The sequence below is a fragment of the Chlamydotis macqueenii genome, chromosome 7, assembly GCF_036417535.1.
Source record: "Chlamydotis macqueenii isolate bChlMac1 chromosome 7, bChlMac1.mat, whole genome shotgun sequence".
Taxonomy (NCBI): Eukaryota; Metazoa; Chordata; class Aves; order Otidiformes; family Otididae; genus Chlamydotis; species Chlamydotis macqueenii.
Window position 1 is genome coordinate 19,907,103 of NC_141562.1, and position 18,906 is coordinate 19,926,008.

Consider the following 18,906-nt stretch of genomic DNA (forward strand, 5'->3'; position numbering starts at 1 on the left):
GTGCCATGAGGAACAATGGCTTTTCAGGAGAATAGATGTCTGCAATTCATGGTGAATTTCCTTCCCTTCTCTCATTAAAATCCATTCATTTCCAGTTCAGCCTCTTCATTCTCAAACATACATCTTGGATATTTGTCAACTTCTATTCATTTTACTTAGCCTGAGCATCTAAGCTCTTTGAGATGACCATTTCCTCTGATGGCAGAGCCTTAAGAGTGCTATTCTGCCAATTGGGATACATTGAGGAGAGCCTCTTGGCAATCTAGCTCATTCTTGGGGACACACATATTTGAGTAGTGAGACCTCAGGCATTTATGCTGTGCAAGACACCAAGAGGCTCAGCACTCAGTAAAACTTAGAAGAGAACCACTGCCTTGAAAAGCAGGATGCTTACTGGCAAGCGTTTTTCAAGATGGGTATGGAAAGCTGGCTTTAGTGCCCAGTTTAGGTCATGACTCCCTGTGCAGTTTCAGGCAGGCCACTTCATCCCAGAGTCTGTAGCCTGTAAAGCAGTTACACAAACATCCTTCTTGTGCATGTTATTGTACCTCTCTGCCTGCTGTGATGGGTGTTTCAGGTAGAGGAGAGCAGAACAGTGATGATAGTGTTCCCCAGTAGTATGTGAAGGGAGATTGACTCCTTTCAGATGAAACTATCCAACAGCAGTGAAATCATAGCAGTTTTGCCTCAGTAGCAATTCAGCAGTGTTTCATTCACTGATACAAAGAAAGGCTCTGTTCTGAGCTCCTTACGATTGCCTTTTTACCCTGTTCTCTTGAAAAGGTAAAGATGCTGTACGTCACTGGCACTCAAGAAGGAGGCTTCTGCTGCCATGACTCCAGAGATCCTTGAGAGCTTGGTGACATCTGGTGGGAACTGGAAGGATCACAAGCCTTTTGTGATCGTCACTCTCAAGTAATTTATAAAAACAAATTTTAAAACTATTCCCCCAAAAACAAGCCACAAAAATTTCTATTGACTTTATTCTCAGAATCACAAGAGTACAAAATGAAAACATGATGCTGTAATGGTACGTAGTGAACATTATATTATTTAGAGATCAAAGGGCTTGAAATTCTGGTGGGACATAACAGAGCTGAAATATGAGGAATTTGGCATTGTATTTTTGCAGGCATGTAAATGTCATCTTTTTATCAGTCTGGCCAGAATATCAGTATAAAAAGCGAATTATGCAGGCCACATTTGCTCATAATGCAGTGCCAGGCCCCTGTGATATAATCAAGCTTTCTCCATTGTGTTTAAACTTTGCACAAAGCACATATTTGCCTTAGCCTGGAAAGTATCATTGTGGTATGTTCAGCAACCCACTTGTGAGCAGTTAGATATGTGCATCCAGAGCTTGGATTAGGTGTGTGTCTTGCGATGAGCACAAAACTTCTGTGAAGGGAAGGATAGCGAAGTTAATGTTATATCCAGGTGAGGAAAGTGGAAATGAGTTGCTTGAAGTTTAAATTAATTATCTCATTGTATCTTCATGCAGATGCACGTGCATGAGTTTTGCCATTTTTTTCTACATCTCTTTAATCCAAGAGACGTGAGCACTGTTGCCTTTGCTCTCATTTCTGCAAGTGCGCTTTTTGGATGTAGCTGAGTACTGCATTTTTGCAGCTTCACAAGATGGAGCAAGTAATAACCAGCAAAATTTTCTTCTGGTGTCCTTTAGGTATTAGAACAATATGTCTCTTGAAGACAGAGGATTCCCTGCATTTGCCAAGGGTTTTGTGAGGATAAAAGGGAAGGAGTCTGAAATGTTACCAATCTATCTCCTTCATCCCTTTTTAGGATTGTAATGGGAAAGAATGGATATAGAAGGAAGAAATCAGGAAAATGGTGGTCAAAGTTTTCAGAAGCAATTGTGAAGGCTACACCACAGATTCAGCTACTACTGAGAATCCAGAATGTGAATACACAGCACTTCCTGAAACTCAGCCCCCCTTGATGAATACTGGACTGGTGAGTTTAAACAATCACAGCCTGTTGCTGCAGCCTGTTTATCTTTTCATCCTTCCGTAAGAAAGAGTTACATTAGTGGAGAAAGCAGGGTGGGTTTTCAGGGTGAAATCCATCAGGTCTAAAGCAGATATCCTCTTAGCTACTTAGGAGGAAGATTTTCACTGTAAGGATTCAGGTTGCTTGCCTTGAGCTCCTTGGACCTCTGCCTCCCTTCCCATGTCAGCTCATCTTTGTAGTGACATCATGACGTAGTATCACTGCTGATAACCTTATTAGCAGAGCCAATTGTCTGAAGACCTCTTATAGGAGGCTCCTTGCCATTGAATCAGCTCTGGTCCTATTGTTTATGACAGCACTAAGTGACCTAATTCACTCCAGAAAGTCCATCACACATATCCTCACAGGGTGATTTTCCCCACTGATACACCACTGTCACCATCCCTCCTGCTAGTATTCTGCTAGCCCTAGCCTCGTGTTCATGGAAACACAAAACTGCACACAAATGGGGCCCTTACTGAAAGCTCATCTAGTTAGTTAGGGCATAGTGAGCACACAGCATGAGTCTAAAGCTACTTGGACAGACCTTAGGCCTTTAATATAGCAGAGTCTTTGGAATTTAGTGTTCGGTGAGCCCATTATTTTAGCTTCCCTTACCAGCACTGGAGCAGGAAACAGTTTTGCTGATACTGAGGGTTTCGTGGTACTATTATGAGACAGTGGTAATCTGTTAAGTCCATACCTAGAGAGAAATCCATGTTCTCCACCAGGCTACACACATGGGGCAGAAAGATTCTCTTGCACAAAGCACAGACAGCGACAAAGGCAAAATCCCCACTGACAAAATCTCTAGTAGCTGTAAAGTGGTACTTAGTTGAATGTTTTTGATTCTATTCTGTAGACAGCAGTATTACATACCTGCATCCTTGTGCACTCACATCTAAACACACACATTACTGTGTCTTAGGTTGAGGAGTTAATGGATGTCTTGTTTTAGTGTAGATTATTCTGTGATTTGGCAGAGGGTGAGAACAAAGAAAAGAGGACAATACTCCAAGGAGTTAAAGAAAGGTCAGAATTCTCCCCGCCTGCCTCATTTCCTGCATAATTTGTTGGCAGCCTGCATCCATCATCAGACTCCTCCTGTGACATTGTAGGCTGGTGAATGCATCCATACTAGTGACAGTTTTCTCCCAGACTCGTAGAGATTGTATGTGTCTGTGATATGAGATGCACTGGGAATGGGTATAATCTCCTTCTTCTGGAAGCCAGGGCAATTGCAACATACAGGGTTGGTAACCCTAGCTGTTGAAGAGGTAACTGAGAATTAAAAGCAGATCGGTCACATCCCAGTCAGTGTTCAAAGAACAGTCTGACAGGAAGAGAACTGTTGGAATTTTGGAGGGAGGCCTCAAAGGGAATTGAACATGCATGAATTATGTGGCTGAAAGCTGTGGAGAGGGAGAACAGAATCACAGAATCATAGAGTAGTTTGGGCTGGAAGGGACCTTTAAAGGTCATCTAGTCCAACCCCCCTACAAGAAGCAGGGACATATTTGACTAGATCAAGTTTCTCAGCTCTGTCCAACCTGGCCTGGAATGTTTCCAGAGTTGGAGCATCTACCACCTCTTTCATCTATCACCTGTTCCAATGCTTCACCACCCTCATTGTAGAAGTTTCTTCCTTATGTGTAACCTGAATCTACCTCCTTCTATTTTAAAACCATTACCCCTTGTCCTATCACAACAGGCCCTGCTAAAAAATTTGTCCCCATCTTTCTTATAAGCCCCCTTTAAGTATTGAAAGGCCATGATAAGGTCTCCTCAGAGCAGCCAGAACACATCTCACAAACACATTAGTCACAGATCGTTTTTGCTTGAATGTAGTTACACTTTAAATGGTGGAAAAGAAGGGCTGAAGGTATGATTAAACTTTACGAACCTTGCATTGGTAAGAAGTGGACAAGTGAATGGGACCAAATGAGCTTTGATTAAGGACCAGCCTCGTCTATCAGCAACAGTGTGGTACAGGTCCTAGAAAGGCTAAGTGGTAACCTAGACTGTGGTAAGAAACTTTATTGTCTGTTCTCAGTCCTGTATATGGATTGCTTTTTGAAGACTTCTCAGGGAGCTGATTTGTGTAATGATTTTGAGGTAACTTGGACTTAAGCTACAGAGAGCAGCAGCTTTCATAACATTTTCTCTTCCCTGCCCAAGGCCGTAATCATTTCAGCTGGCTACAGGCTATTCATGAGTGCAGTCCTGATCACTTGGAGGTAGCCTAGCTGCACTTTGAATTCCTCAAGGACTTTACAAAAAAACTGTGAGTCAAGATGTGCAATCAGAAGTGGGGTGTGCAAATCTATTGCCCTATGATCTGAACAACTAAGAGGCAAGAACTGTTGACAAAGTGAAAGGAAGAAAAGTTTTGTTTAATGGATATTTTTAACATATTTACTTGTTGGTGGTGCTCCCATCTTATTCTGTGTCCCTCTTAGAACTCCGAGGAGATAATTGAATTTCACCAGATGCTTTGATAGAGCTCAAGCCAGTATTATGTAAGTACCTAGGAGGAGTCCTTGGATAATTGAACCTGGCCTTTTGAGCCACTGACAAAGTCTAGCAGAAGACATAACCCCAGGAGCCACCCACACTCTTAGCAAGGGATCTAAGATGATGAAGGGGAGTAGGTGGAGAAGTCTTCATGAGACTGAAAATCTCAGCAGGAGCTGGCATAGAGTGCTCTGGAATGAGCTGCTGTTGCCTAGAGCAATGTTGCTCTGAAGGAGTCAAGCATTTGTATTGAGCTGAAAGGAGTGGTCATCCCACTACTGCTGATATCTCAGGCTTTGTCTGGATTCTGATTATGGGAACAGTTTTAGACCTTTTGATCTAAAATTGCTGTCAAGCAAAAGGAATGATGTTCAGTCTGTGCTAAATGGCTCAAGTTAGGTGATACTAATAGAATTTCCAGCTGTGAAATAACCACTTTGTTCCTACTCACTGTTCAAATGATACATTAGCAGAATCCTACTCTTTTCAGGGGACAGACACATGCAGCAGAAATAGCTTACAGTCATGTGAAATGTTTCCCTTAATGAAGATAATTAATTTCCTAATAATAGAGACAGATGCTTGCTGCATTTACCCGAACTTACACACAGTGGTGGAGGGGAATGTGTGGTAACTGAAAACTGCAATAATGAAGAGTATTTTATGCTTTGTATTGTCTTCCTCATGTACTTCCTCGATACTTTGCAAGTATTACCCATGACTCATGCATCTCCTCTAAGACAGCAAAGCAGTAGACAAGGAAAATGAGGCCTGACCTTGTCTTGCAATGGATTATAGATATGGTGAAGAGAGGAACTCAGGAGTTCTGGAGGAATATGTATAGTGCTATTCTAAGTTAAGTAAACTAACTTTATTTCTTTTATCTACTGAAGGTCCAAATTCCCCAAAAGTCATTCAATTATTTCAGCTTAGGACTCAAAAAACCATCAGAAAGCACTGTTTGTGTTCCTGTTGAATACACAGCAAGAAGTTTTGCCTGGTTTCAGTGGATAAAATAGGTGTGAGATGGAGGCAGGATAGTTTAGTGAGAGACCGAGGTTCAGTTCTTGCCTCTGGAACCATGGCAGCCTCCTGAACACCACGACTGTGTTATCAATAGATGGTTCCTTTGATGACATGGTGCTAAACTTGGAGTAAAATCTGGAGCCAGCCAAGTGAGGTTTGGAACTTCCCTGCAAAGACTGGACAGTTTTGGATCTGTTGTTTCACTCAACATTTCCAGAAGTGTGTGAGCTGAGTTTCTGTCTGCTATAGGCATGCTTTTGCATGTGATACTGGTTGTGGCAAGATTCCAGGCCAGGCACACTCTCTCCTGATACTGTAGCCAAAGTTCCTGCTATTATCAGCTCTTTTACATATACAATGACAGCAGTTTCCTTGCACTAATGGTGTGGGTTTACTTTGTGAGTACTAGTGTTGCTATAGGTACATTTCCCTGATGTTCGTTATTTCCTATAGTGTCCTTGTCACTCATCCAAGGATTCTGGCATGTCATTTCTGCCTTGGGAGCTATTGGTCAGTGCACTGAATGGGCCAGGATGTACTGCAGCTGATGCTTTGCCTGGGCTAAATCTACTTCAACCATGAAAAACATGGTCAAGGGAACAGGAGCTTTTTTTTTTTATAGCAATGTAATGGGAAAGGAAGGCCTACAATCAATCGCTAGGGCTCCTTTCCAAGAGGGCTGAACAGGAAGGAGGAGGAATTATTATCTCTCAAGAGCACAAATATAGGGAGGGGAGGGAGCACAGGCAACTTCAGTTAATTGCTGGGTTGTGTAATGAGCTGGGGTGCTGGACAGCTACTGTCCCCATTGTGTCTGTTGCCTGGTTGGGGGTGTACTGCTCTCAGGCATTTTAGCTGGTTTTTGGGTTTTTTTTTTGTTTGTTTTTGAATGGTTTAATGAGCAAGCTAAATAGTTGTAAAATTCAGAGCATAATCCCAAAAAGTTCACTGTCCCTCAGGCGTGCCTGTATCTGGTGCTGTGCAGAAGGGACAATGAATTCTGAACAGCCACCTACTTTCTATGGGAGGGAGCTATGTACAGAACTCAGTTACACAAAGGGAGACACTGAAGAGAAAAGACTAGCTAACAAGTAGCTAAAAGACATCCAAGAGGTACTTCAGACTCTGCTTCTTGTCTTCAGCTCCCATATTGGCTTCTCAGGCATTTGTCAGTACCTAAATGGTATTAAAACAGCAGCCCTCTTGTGCTAGTAGACACCAAAACCCTGTATCTTCTGATTTCAGTAGACATGCAGCTGTTGGATGGAATTTTGTACTTTCTCCGAGTCAGTATTAAGGCCACTATAATCATACTAAGGCCACTATAATCATGTTAAGGCCACTGAAATGATTCAGAAATTGGAATGTCTGTCATATAAGAAGAAACTGAGAGACCTGTGGTTGTTTAGTGTGGAGAAGAGGATGCTCAGAGGGGATCTTATCCATATGTACCAATTCCTAGATAGGAGGGAGTAAAGAAGTAAAGAAGGCAGAAATGGATGCCTCTTAGTGGTATCCAGTGACAGGACAAGACACAATGGGCACAAATTTAAATACAGGACATTCTGCTACCAATTGGCTCGGCCCTGGCCAGCAGCGGGTCCGCCGTAGGCCCGGCCGAGTTCATTGAACAAAGGGGAGCAACTTCTAGCAGTTTCTTACAGAAGCTACCACCTTAGCCCACCCTCCCTCACTAACTAAACCAGAACATTCATAAAAACAGTTCTTGTAAAACCCCAGGAAGATTTGCTATTACTTATAATTTTCAGTAAATGGAGAAAGAAAGTGCTTCGTTCCAAAAGCACCCCTGCTTTAAGGTCAAGAGCAAGTTTATTCATAAGTTAGGCTCTTGTCAGATTTGGACACAGATCTTGTCAGATTCCTAGATACCCTTTTCTGAGGCAGACCGAATACTTCATTATCACTGGTTTAGGGTCTGTAGAACCAGCAGCAGTATGGCTGTCAGCAGCGTGCAGCACCTGCCTGGCCAGGCAGGCACTTGCCAGGCTAGAGTGAGAGCGCAGCATCCTGCCAAGCCCGTCTTTTGAGTGAACCTCGGTGAAAGTTCATGGAGTGGTTCTGTGCCAGCGGCTCGAGGGACGGATTGAAATTAACTCTGTCGCAGTAGCGATTTGCCCACAGATGGCAGTATTTGCTGTTCTTTTGCAGTACGAGCGGTATTTGCAGTTACTGTATTTGTTCCATCACAGAAGATTCTGTTGTTCAGTAAGGCCATAAACTCCAACCGAAAAGACAGTCAGAGAAAACTTACTGCCTCATCTTCCAGGCTTTGTAAGAAAATTAAAATGAAGCCTGATTGTATTAGTATAAGTTGTAAAAATATGAGTTGGTGCTTTTAAAAGTCAGTTATTGAAACCTGACAAAGCTCTTGTAGCCAATAGCACTCATTTTGGCATGTGTCAATATTTTAAGGTATCTTGCTTTTGGAGATGAAGAATTAGAATACACAGAGCCATCAACATCATGCAGTCCTGAGTCCATGGAACTCAATGAAGATGTTAAAGAAAATGGAGACACTGGTTTCCCACTACTCACACATGATTTTATGACTTAATAGCTATAGATGGTTGTCCTTGCTATACTTGCTTTTAAATTGATATGAAATGTTAGATGTAAAAAACAGTCTCAGTGACAGTAAAACAGTTACTTCCTCAGAGTAAGATGATAAGATGTGCTGTTCCGTGGACCGAGCTACTGTTTGAACGTAGAATATCACTGACAAGATTTTGTGCTACAGTACGAATCTAAGGACTAGCAGGTGTTTACTTGTTTTGAGTGCTTGTTATGACAGGCACTGCCTCCAACAAATGTGTCCTTTTTGTTTGCATTTGTACTGCAGATTATCCTGATTGGTGCCTAGGCGGTAGAGTAACATGATTTAGAAATACAAACAGTATTTCAGTGCCACTTGAGAAGTAAGCAGTGTGACCACAGGCACAGACCAATGTTCTGTACTGTAACACATCTCTTGCATGTTAGGATGTATGCAAGTTACTGTTAGAGGATCTGTTGGAGTGAATCTGGAGGAAGGCCACGAAGATGATCAGAGGGCTGGAGCCCCTATCCTATGAGGACAGGCTGAGAGAGTTGGGGCTGTTCAGTCTGGAGAAGAGAAGGCTCCAGAGACCTTATAGTAGCTTCCTAGTACCTAAAGGGGGCCTACAAGAAAGCTGGAGAGGGACTTTTGACAAGGACATGTTGTGATAGAACAAGAAGTAATGGCTTTAAATGGAAAGAGAGTACATTTAGGTTAGATGTAAGGAAGAAATTCTTTACTGTGAGGGTGATGAGGCACTGAAACAGGTTGCCCAGAGAAGCTGTAGATGTCCCATCCCTGGCTGTGTTCAAGGCCAGGCAGGATAGGGCTTTGAGTGACCTGGTCTAGTGGAAGATGTCCCTGCTTCTTGCAGGGAGGTTGGACTAGATGACCTTTAAAGGTCCCTTCCAACCCAAACTATTATATGATTCTATGATTCTATGAAGTTCCATCTGACCACTTTATATGCTAAATAATATCACATCAGAAATGGGCCAGAGCAGTGTGATCCTGTGGTCTGTCTGAGGAAGGATACTTTTGTGTAGGCACTGAATCAGAGCTTATATCATCTGGGTTTAGTTCCCATGTTTTCAAAAAACTCTGTAGACCTTAGACAAGTCACCAACCCCTGCCTTACTTACCTATGGCTGAAATGGGGCAGTAGATCTTCCTTCCTTTCCAATTTAGCCTCACCTGTCAAGTAGTGTGAGGTCTTTAAGGAGTGGTTTATCTCTTGTTCCAAATGAATGGATATCAATGAGCCTTGATCTCCATGGGAGTTTTGTATGAATAAAGAACACAGAACTGGGACTCTCATTTGTGCTATGTATGGAGGAAAATGGTGTATGAGCTGCTGGATGTAGCCAGACTCCCTTATACTTAAATGCTTCTTACCAGTCTTCCAACTGTTCTCAGTTCATCTACACTTTGAGCTCAGTGGCCCCATCCGTAGAGGATATGAGTGTACCCAGTAGTGCAGTGTGAAAGAGGAAACCTGTGAGGTGCAGAGAATCTTGTTTAAGTGGTTTGGCTTATTCAGGAAGTCTGCAAGTAGAGCTGGAAGTTGAATCCCTGAATCCTACCTTTGAAAGGGAAGCTGAGAACAGATGGATCCTTAGCATCTCCAAGAGAGCATATACAGCAGCCACATCTGCCAAGCACTTTCTTGTGATGGTTCGTTGTTTATTTCTGCAAACATAGTGTCTATTGTAGGAAGAATCTGTGTCTATTATTTCAGTCTTCCCCTCCTCAAAATTTATCTGCTGTCCCTAGGCTGACTGTCAGCAGTGAAGCTCATGAGCGGTGCTAGTACTGAGGTGACCAGCCTTTAGCATCAAACGTGTGCAGGACCCTTGCAAGTCTGCAGTTTTCTTAGAATGTTTTCAGGCTGTACGTTGAGAGACTTGCTCTGTAGGATTGCTTTGGGACTGTGACAGATGGAAGAGCTGTCGCCCAGCATGTGGTAAATTGCACCGATCTGGCTCTGCTCAACGTTGTTTTGAAAGGCTCTGAGATTTTCTGTGGATGAAAGTTTCTTATATAACAGATTACAAAATATCTGGAAGGACAGTTCTGTTTCATCTTACTCTGCTAACAGTCTTAGAGGATGCGATCTGTGTAGAAGTCTATGTCTCATCCAAAACAAAGTTCAGTCTGAGTGAGGATGTCGTTATGGGGATCATAGCCATAGTATCTATTTAAAACCATTTAATTATTATAGTCCTAAAGGATAAGAATATGGGATATGGCAGAATGTCTGAGATGTCAGTAATACCTGCTTTAAGGGAATGTACAAAAGGTACTATCATCACATAATCTGCCCTTAAAGAAAATTTAAATATGAGCCCCAACTAATAAAAGATTACTTTCCCTAAAGCTCTAACTGGTCAGTAGTTACATTATTAGAACTGCTTTTTCATAGAAAAAAATTGAAATGAAATGCAATTCAGTGTTTTCCGAAATAATTTTAATATCCCTGTAAAACAGGAAAAGCTTCTGTCAAACAGCAAACACTTCTGTTGAACAACTGCAAAGATGATGCACATATGTAAAGGAACAAATAACACCATAACTATTGTCTTCTAAATCCAGACTGCTTGTTCTAAAACAAAGGAAAAACACCTTTGATAAAGTACAGGAATGTTTTCACTGAGAAGCTTTTTAAAGTTGTTGTGATATAAAAAATGAATTGTGCATTCATGTGCAGTGTAGTGCATTCATTGCATAGTAGTACATGTGCAGTAATTAAAATCAAAGTGAAAGGCCGAATACCAACTGAAGGTAACAAAGTTATGAACAAAATTTTGGCTGATGACACTTGACAAAACTGTGCAAATAGTACTTTATATGCAAGATGAAAATAGTAATTGCAGAATGTATGGAGTGTAATGCTTCTGGGAAGGCTCGAATTCAATGAATTTAAGACAAAACATTGAATTATGTTTATGTTTATACCCATGTAAGTGCAGGGTTACTCCACTAATTTAGTATTACTCTGGATCTCTATCAATATGTTTGAAATTAGAATCTGGTTTACATCATAAATTCCACTTCTATCTTTTCCTGACATTCAGCAGACTATTTGAGGGCAGAAAGAAAAAATGGCCCTTGGCCTTAATTATAATTGCATTACAATGGCTTTTTCTAAAAGTCATACTTTTAATTTATATTTAATCCCTCATTCTTTCTGTAACCATAAACCTCTCATTCATAAGGAAAATAAACAGCTATTTTATTGTCTTGGTTCCACTGCAGTTTTATATTCAAATACCTGTTAATATTTTTTCCTTTAATGAAATCAAAGAAATTTTAAAAATATGTACAATTAGTTAAATAAGTGCTGTTATAACTTCCTGTGTTTAAAAGTTACTCTTTCAATGCACATCTAATAACTTCACTTCCATGTATATCACCTTCTAGATAAAGGGCTTAGAAGTAGTACTATAGAAACGAGTACAATCTTACAAATTTGAACAGCGGATTTCTGCTCAAATCCATTCAAACTTACACTAACAGAAACACTTTTTGTAAGAGAAATAAACTGTACAAAGTTATTTACTCTAATTTAAAGATCTAATTGACCCCCTACTAAAACCAGTGGGACTTCCCATAGATTGGTTCAGATCCCAGGTAAGAATTACAAGCTAGTTAATCAATGGAAAGGATCGAGGGAAGAGGAAATGTATATGCGTGCCACAATGCACACAGTCATTTCATCTGGCTTAGTATTCCATTCCTTTTTACATGGATGCAAAATGAAAGAATACTGATGCAATCTACAGCTGTTCATATTGCTGGGAAAAATTAATATTCCATCAAATTATTAGAATGCTCTTCCTGCTTTGAAGAGAACCAACTAGGACTTAAAGGCATCCTATTTTTCTGTTAGTTTCTTGATTTAAGATGTGTAGTGATGGTGGTGGAAATTCCTGGGCTGGAGTGATGACTGGAAATAGTTCTACATCGTTCAAGGAAACAAACATAAACAAATTGAGTCCACACAAAAGCATAACTACTGTAGAAAATACTGATTTGCAGTCCAGAAGCCAATAGTGCACAGCAATATATAAGGGACAATTCATCTTCCATCAACACTAGCAGAATCTTAGATCTTTATACTTGCCCTCTGGAAAGTAAAGCTAACTCCAAAGGCTGCTATCTCCTTGTCACAGTCCCAAAATATTTTCCTAACAGTTAATAGGTGTTATTACACAGCACATGCAAATTTTCCATGGCAATGTAACAGCAGTGTTGCAGTGCTGGCTGGCTGCTTCTCCAAACTGTGAGCCAAGGCTTACATGACTTACCCAGAACATATTAAGTAAGATTGTGAAATGCCTTAGAAATAAGAGTAATCTAACAAAGCATGTCATATAACACTTGTCTGTGCTGGCTTGACATCTCTATAAAGCAATTGTTGAGTGGTCCCTGAAGTCCAATGGCAATAGGGAAGAGTCATATTGCAGTCAGTAGGAATCCACTGCTTGAAGGTTCTGAAGGACTTCCAACACAACCTCATAACAGAATAAATACTCATCCTGCATGCAGAGACACCAATGTGAAACACCTGGTTACATTCAACATAAATTTTAAGCAAAGAAAGATGGACTGGCTGAAGTCCTGTTTATAACATCAGCATCTTTGTAACATGGATACAAAAAGATATTTAACAACATCCTTGTTCTTTTTGTTCTATCAGTTGTAAAAGTTCAGGAACGCTTTCTTATTCAATGCAGTACATGTAAGCATGTGCTCAAGTCTCATTTAGGTCAGTGAAGATTGTATCTTTGCTTAAATTTAAACCCATGCTCTATCATTATGCTGAAAAAAATATATTAAAGCATGTGCTAAAATATTTCCCTATAGGAAGAACTTACCCTAGTCTTGTCTTGCTTTTCTTCCCACCACCTGTTTGCTCTAAATTGAGTTAGCCACATCTTGTATTTTCCTGTGTGAAAACTCTTTTCAGGGATAGGTTTAATTAAGCAGTAGAAGGGTTTACTGAAGTGATGATAACTCATCAATAGCAAGAATTCAACTGAAGGCCGCAATTTTGCAAGGTAGAGTTTATAGTATCTCACCTGTTTTGTTGATGATCCCTGCTTTTCTTTTTGCTTAAAAAAAAAGAGGGGAGGGGGGCTGGTATCGGTACTATATTGGTGCTTTGCTTTTATTTAAACTAGTTAGTAAGGGACAGACCTTTCATATTTAAATCTAGACTCCACTTACGTGGAAGGCTGTTATTGTCCTCACATGAGAGGGCTTTGAGCTCCAGATTTATCAAAGCATGTGGATATGTACCACTAATTGAAGCTTTTAAAAATAATAATCTAGTTGAATATTGAGAACTTACCTTAGTTTGGATCATGCCAAAACGCTGATCTCTCAAATCTCTCACTATCTGCTTGATGTTGAACTATCAGAAGAGAACAGTTTTTATTTTGTTGACATGTAAGTTATAAAGAAAGATTTAAGCATGTTGAGATAGGGAAGCTGTGACTCAGTTCTTTTACAAATATTATATTTGTAGTTATTATCTTTGTTGTTTAAAATAACAAAAGCTGAGTTTATTCCATTTTGTTAGAATTAATTCTACCAGGAATTACTCCGGTCTAAGATACTCCCACATGTTGTTGACATCCATACCAGTTTGTAATACTTAATGATGATCTGTTTGGTACTTACACATAGATCTTTTTCTATATAGCTGAGCAGAACTTCAATACACAGCAAAACTCCACTTCTTCCAATGCCAGTGCTGCAGTGAGCAACAATAGGTCCTGTACTGTGAGCTTTTCTCATGTAACAAATAAATTTTACGAGCTGCTCAGCCAGTTTGGGAGTATTGTTATCTGGCCAAGTGGTAAACTGCAAATGACTTATAATGTGCTTCTCTTCTGTCTGGAAGAGAAAGATCAGAAATGTTAAAAATGATCAATCCTAAGACCGATTTTCAAGGAATTCCACTGATAAATTTTCCTTCAGCCTCATTCTTAGTAAATTCTTTGTCTACCCTACAACCCTATTAAGGTTTCTTTCAGGTTTTCAGAAATGCACTCAGAAGACACAGACCTAGGAAATTTACTTCATATAATTTTGATGAGATACTGAAGTTACTCTGTTGCCCCAAAGGGATGTAGTTATCTTATTTGTTGTTTAGAAGGGAAAACCAAAAACATTTATTATCATATACTGTTTACTAAAATTGTTTTTGTAACTGAACTAAGTCATATTGATAGAAAAGTAGTAATAGTAGCCGTGATAGTAAGATCACAAATGCTATTCTGGCTATCAGATATAAAAGAACAATTTGTGATTAGATACTCTAACATAAAAACTGAATCAACTAAAAAATTGTAAACTAAAAAGTTTACAAGAATAATCATAATGTAGTTAAAATAAAGAGTATTGTTGATTGAATGATCTTGGGACAGTATTTCTTGTTGCCAGCTTGCCAAAACACATTAAGCTGAATGCAAAAGAACTACTTTACCATCAGAAGAATTTGAATGCATGTCTGGATTTCTACTGAAGTAAACTTGTGGCTTTCTGCAGTAATTTGATACTGGTCCAAGACAAACATAGCAAACATAACTTGTCCATTGAAATAATCACATATAATGGCCCAACTTCCCACATTAATAATCTTTTGAGAAGACTCATATCAAATGCTTTACTATGGTTCACACTCAGTGACATAAGATGAAATGTTTTCTTCATATAGAGAAATTGTTTTCTTGATGGAAAAAGACAGCAAGTTAGTCTAGCACAAGTACAAATCTTTTAAGTATTCCATGAGTTAATATATCCTGCAGAAATTTTTGCAAACCTTTAACTAATATTGAGGCAAGACTCATGGACATATAGTTGTCTCTATTTCCATGTCTTACACCTGGTTTCTGTATTTGTTCAGTTTCTAAAAATTTTCTGCTAGATTTGTAGTATCATGTATACTCATGTCTTTTCATGAGTGAAAGAAGTATCATTTATTCTAAATTCTAGGTTGAAAACCACCTTCTTCCCCTCTTTCCTTTCAGCCACCATTACAGAATATGAACCCACTCTGGCAGCCCTTACCCATTTGAATTGATGAGAACAGTAAGCAATTCTGCAAAACACTGAACACACCAGCTCTATGACTACTTTTGGACTAATTCTTGGACATTCTTGTCCAAATGTATGTAATGTTGGGTTCATCGCTTGTGCAATGAGAAAAGAAGCAGCATCTCATTAACCCTAATTTCATGCCTGTTATTCAGATTTTTACATTCCTAAAAAAACCTGAGCAAATATTATACAAGAAGCAAACAATAATACTAGTATTTACTCATGTAAAATATCTAATCAATTTAATTGTATATGAAAGTATTAAGTACACTCAACTTACCTGCTTGTTGATCATTTCTATTGTTCTAATTATGAAGTATTCCAGAATCTGGTAACGGTCTAGCTTGAGATGGAAATTAGCTAGGTCTATAGAGTCATGGGGAGGTTCAGGCCAGTATCGATGGCATTTGACTTGACCTAGCTCCACTTCTTTTGTCATCATGGCAATCACATCTGATTTGCTCTCCCAGACCATTTGCCAGAAATCAGCCATAGTGGATGGCAGAGGCCCTTGGGTTATAATATAGAAATGTTCTTCTTCTCCAACTTTCATTCTAATGTAACTTGCGTTAATGTAGCCATTTTTTTCTCCCAGAGGAACTCGTGTCTTATCATCTGTAAAGAAACAGAAAGTTGCTATTTTAGCTGTCAATCTGAAACAGAGTTCTGCCATCTCTAGCACTCAGGACATAGGGAACCTCAGCCTCTAGCAGCAAAGTATGCCTCTGGATTTCAGAATGTATTTGGCTGGTAGCACTAACATTAATCACTGCTAATAGGAATTCCCACAGATAAATTGTATGATTCACTGCAATTTTATTTCTCTTAAGATACTTTCATAACACTCTGACAAACCTTCTAATTACCATAGAATTGATTGGCAGTAATTCAAAATGGTGTCTCCAACACTGCTTTTAATATATGGCATGGGAACATTGTCACAGGATATTGGTGTTATAAAACAGGAAGCTTCTGAGAATGAATGTATACTGTATCACTAATACAGAAACAAATTTTGCATCTATTGTCCTGCTGCTGCAGCTCAGAAAGACATCAAGGGTCCAGAAAGTGTTCTGTCATACTTCTCAGGGAGTCATTGGCCAGTACATTATTTTTTTTTAAATCCTTGTTAACAGCAGTTATTCTACTCTGAAAGCTCTGATTGGATATTATGCTTTCAAATACATCTGAAAGAATCTTTGTCTTTCCAAGAGCTATATAACTGCATGATTTCCACTGTACTTTTCAGAATTCCAATGTGTCACAAGCAGTAGAGGTAGCTGTACATTTAAATAAATTTAAAGAACTGCTATTATATTTCAAGTTACACTTGCCTACAGAAATGTAGTAGATCAATATCTCTGAGAAAGAGGGAAAGAAAGACCAAGACAGCTGCATTGTGGAAGATGATATTTCAGAAAATTACATATTGTGCAATGCAGACATCCGTACATGAACTCATTAGTGGAGCTCTCTGTGACTAAGGATGTGGTGGGATTTGTTTGCTACATCTCAGTGTTATAGCTGTTTGTTTTCCAACGTCTTTGTTCACTGAATGTACATTCTCATTACTGTGCAATACTTACACGGAAGAATATCTTGGTATCTGTTTTTATCATGGTTTTCTGGTGCTTGGCCAGTTCTGCAGTCATCTATTGGTTTCACATGTTCTAAAGCCTAGATCAAAGAGAAATAGTCAATCCATGGTGTTCACATCCTTTACAGACAACCTTTACAGAGTCAGTATGAGCAAATTTTACTGCTATGTGTGACCCAAAACTGGCAAACAGATTTCTTACAGAAGAGAATCAGGACATCATTCTCTAAACTTCTAGGCAAGGAATTCAAATTGTTTTGTATTTTCTTCAGCCTGCACAAAATTTCTGGGGTTTTCAAGTGAGATTTCCAGCCTACATCCTCAGCTCCTGTCATTACAGATCCCTTATATTGCTGTAAAATAGATGTTTGGAATAGTGTCTTGGCCAAATGTCAGAATTCATAATTTATAACATGCTGACTGCAGCACCAACTATTGCACTGTTAACAGGTAGTGAATGTTAGTGAGTACTTTTCAGTGACAAAGTGGTGTATATAGGGAACTGCATCAATGATGTTAAGTGCCAATCATGTGGTTGTTAAGCACTTCATAGCAGATTTAGAGGAACAGAATGCAGTGTAGCTGGAAGCAGGAACATGCGAGTTAATTTCATTTACAGTTTTGAGGTACCTTCACTTTTCTTTATTCTTTTACCTATTTGGCATGCATTGCACAATGCTCATCTATAACGTTATGCCCCTATACAGTGTATATGGACTGAAATACATGTGACAGTTCTTTAATGTCTTTGTCAGTTACTACAGCTTTTACTCACATAAAATATCTATTGGCTTTGGTAACAATTGTTTTCCCTATTAGATCTTTATGTTTTCTGAGCAGACGTGTGACTCAGCATATAGTATGCTATGCCTACATCAGTAACGGAATGGAATGAATGGAAATTAATACATGCCCTTGAGCCTTCAGAGAAACTCAGCAAATCCTATGCACTTGAGCCTGTGGGATTTTGTACCCGCAATGTCAGACCTATAAAGCAAGTGAAAGAAACTGATAACATTTTTATTACTATGGAAAAGTGGTAGCAATCTGTTTCACTGGTGATGGGTACATCCTTTAAAGGAAATTCCAGTACTGTGTTGAAGAGTTGTGAAATAATCTGTTCTTTGGGAATTTGCTGATAACTGAGTACTCTATTTATATAATGAAACAAGATATTTTATATGCTTTTCTAATTTTACACTTTTTCATTATGTATATGCCATCAGATGTAATTATATGTTTTCATTATCTATGGAGGTATGTTAATTTTTCTTTTTAATTTTACAAAGTTCCTGACCTTAATAGCATCTTGTGGCAATGAGTTTCATGGATCACTGGAGCATTGTGTGAAACGTTTTCCTTGCATTTACTAAGTGTTTCAACACTAGTGAATCCCTAGCAGCATGGATTTCTTGCTTTAATGCAGTCTCTAGAATAGTTCTTAGCCAGATGTTCAGCAGAACTAAGGAGGTAATAGGAAGAAGTCAGTCTAGGACAAAGTGGTTCATACCCTACTTTTGTATATTATTTATTTTTCACTCCATGTGGGCAATATCTTTGAGCAGGGAACAGTGTAAGCCTGACCTGTGTGGAAAGAGAGAGATCCAAATACTGTAGCAAGTGAATCTCCCATACAGTATGCAGAAGGCTGCTAAAAGTCACTTTCTTAGCTCTGTTAAACACTCAGATCTTAAAAAAAAGAATCACACTTTACCATAAACTCCGTTAACACCTCTTGATTCTCAATTCGCAACTGAAGGCCTCGAATAAGACCTGTGATGTCAGTCCTGGCATCCACTCCAGTCAGTGATGGTTTAAAGTTAATTAACTGAGTCAGTTCATCTCCAGAAGCAAAGGTTCCACCTATATATCAACAAAAAAAATAAAGGTGTTTTTAATCATTATTGGTCACAGTGCAAAGTCTTGGCTTTAAAAACTAGGGAGCTGCACTACTTAAGTACATTTTGATGCTTATACTGTGGAAGTGAAACAGGAAAAAAATATTTTTGGCTTATTTATGTTCGCAGCAGACAGAAGAATAAGTCAGCACCATGGATACAACCAGCACCACATTTGATATAATTTGGAAGCAGAT

The 18,906-nt window shown here is 39.2% G+C and overlaps 1 protein-coding gene and 1 long non-coding RNA gene across 3 annotated transcripts in view; one reads left to right on the plus strand and one right to left on the minus strand.

The window, feature by feature from the left end:
• LOC147600094 (uncharacterized) overlaps positions 1-18,906 on the plus strand; it is a 34,620-nt gene that overhangs the window by 9,818 nt on the left and 5,896 nt on the right. The window contains exon 3 of the long non-coding RNA XR_015259096.1: positions 1,804-1,974. This is a non-coding gene — a long non-coding RNA (uncharacterized LOC147600094). The remainder of the gene's footprint in view (positions 1-1,803; positions 1,975-18,906) is intronic.
• Positions 12,565-18,906, minus strand: part of FRMPD2 (FERM and PDZ domain containing 2) — a 67,203-nt gene continuing 60,861 nt past the window's right edge. For both annotated transcript variants that reach the window (XM_086752590.1, XM_086752589.1), the window contains 6 exons: positions 18,526-18,674; positions 16,801-16,891; positions 15,495-15,829; positions 13,793-14,008; positions 13,461-13,523; positions 12,565-12,645 (listed from right to left, as the gene is read on the minus strand). In XM_086752590.1, the coding sequence (XP_086608716.1) occupies positions 12,574-12,645; positions 13,461-13,523; positions 13,793-14,008; positions 15,495-15,829; positions 16,801-16,891; positions 18,526-18,674 (926 nt within the window). In that variant the 3' untranslated portion in view covers positions 12,565-12,573. The remainder of the gene's footprint in view (positions 12,646-13,460; positions 13,524-13,792; positions 14,009-15,494; positions 15,830-16,800; positions 16,892-18,525; positions 18,675-18,906) is intronic.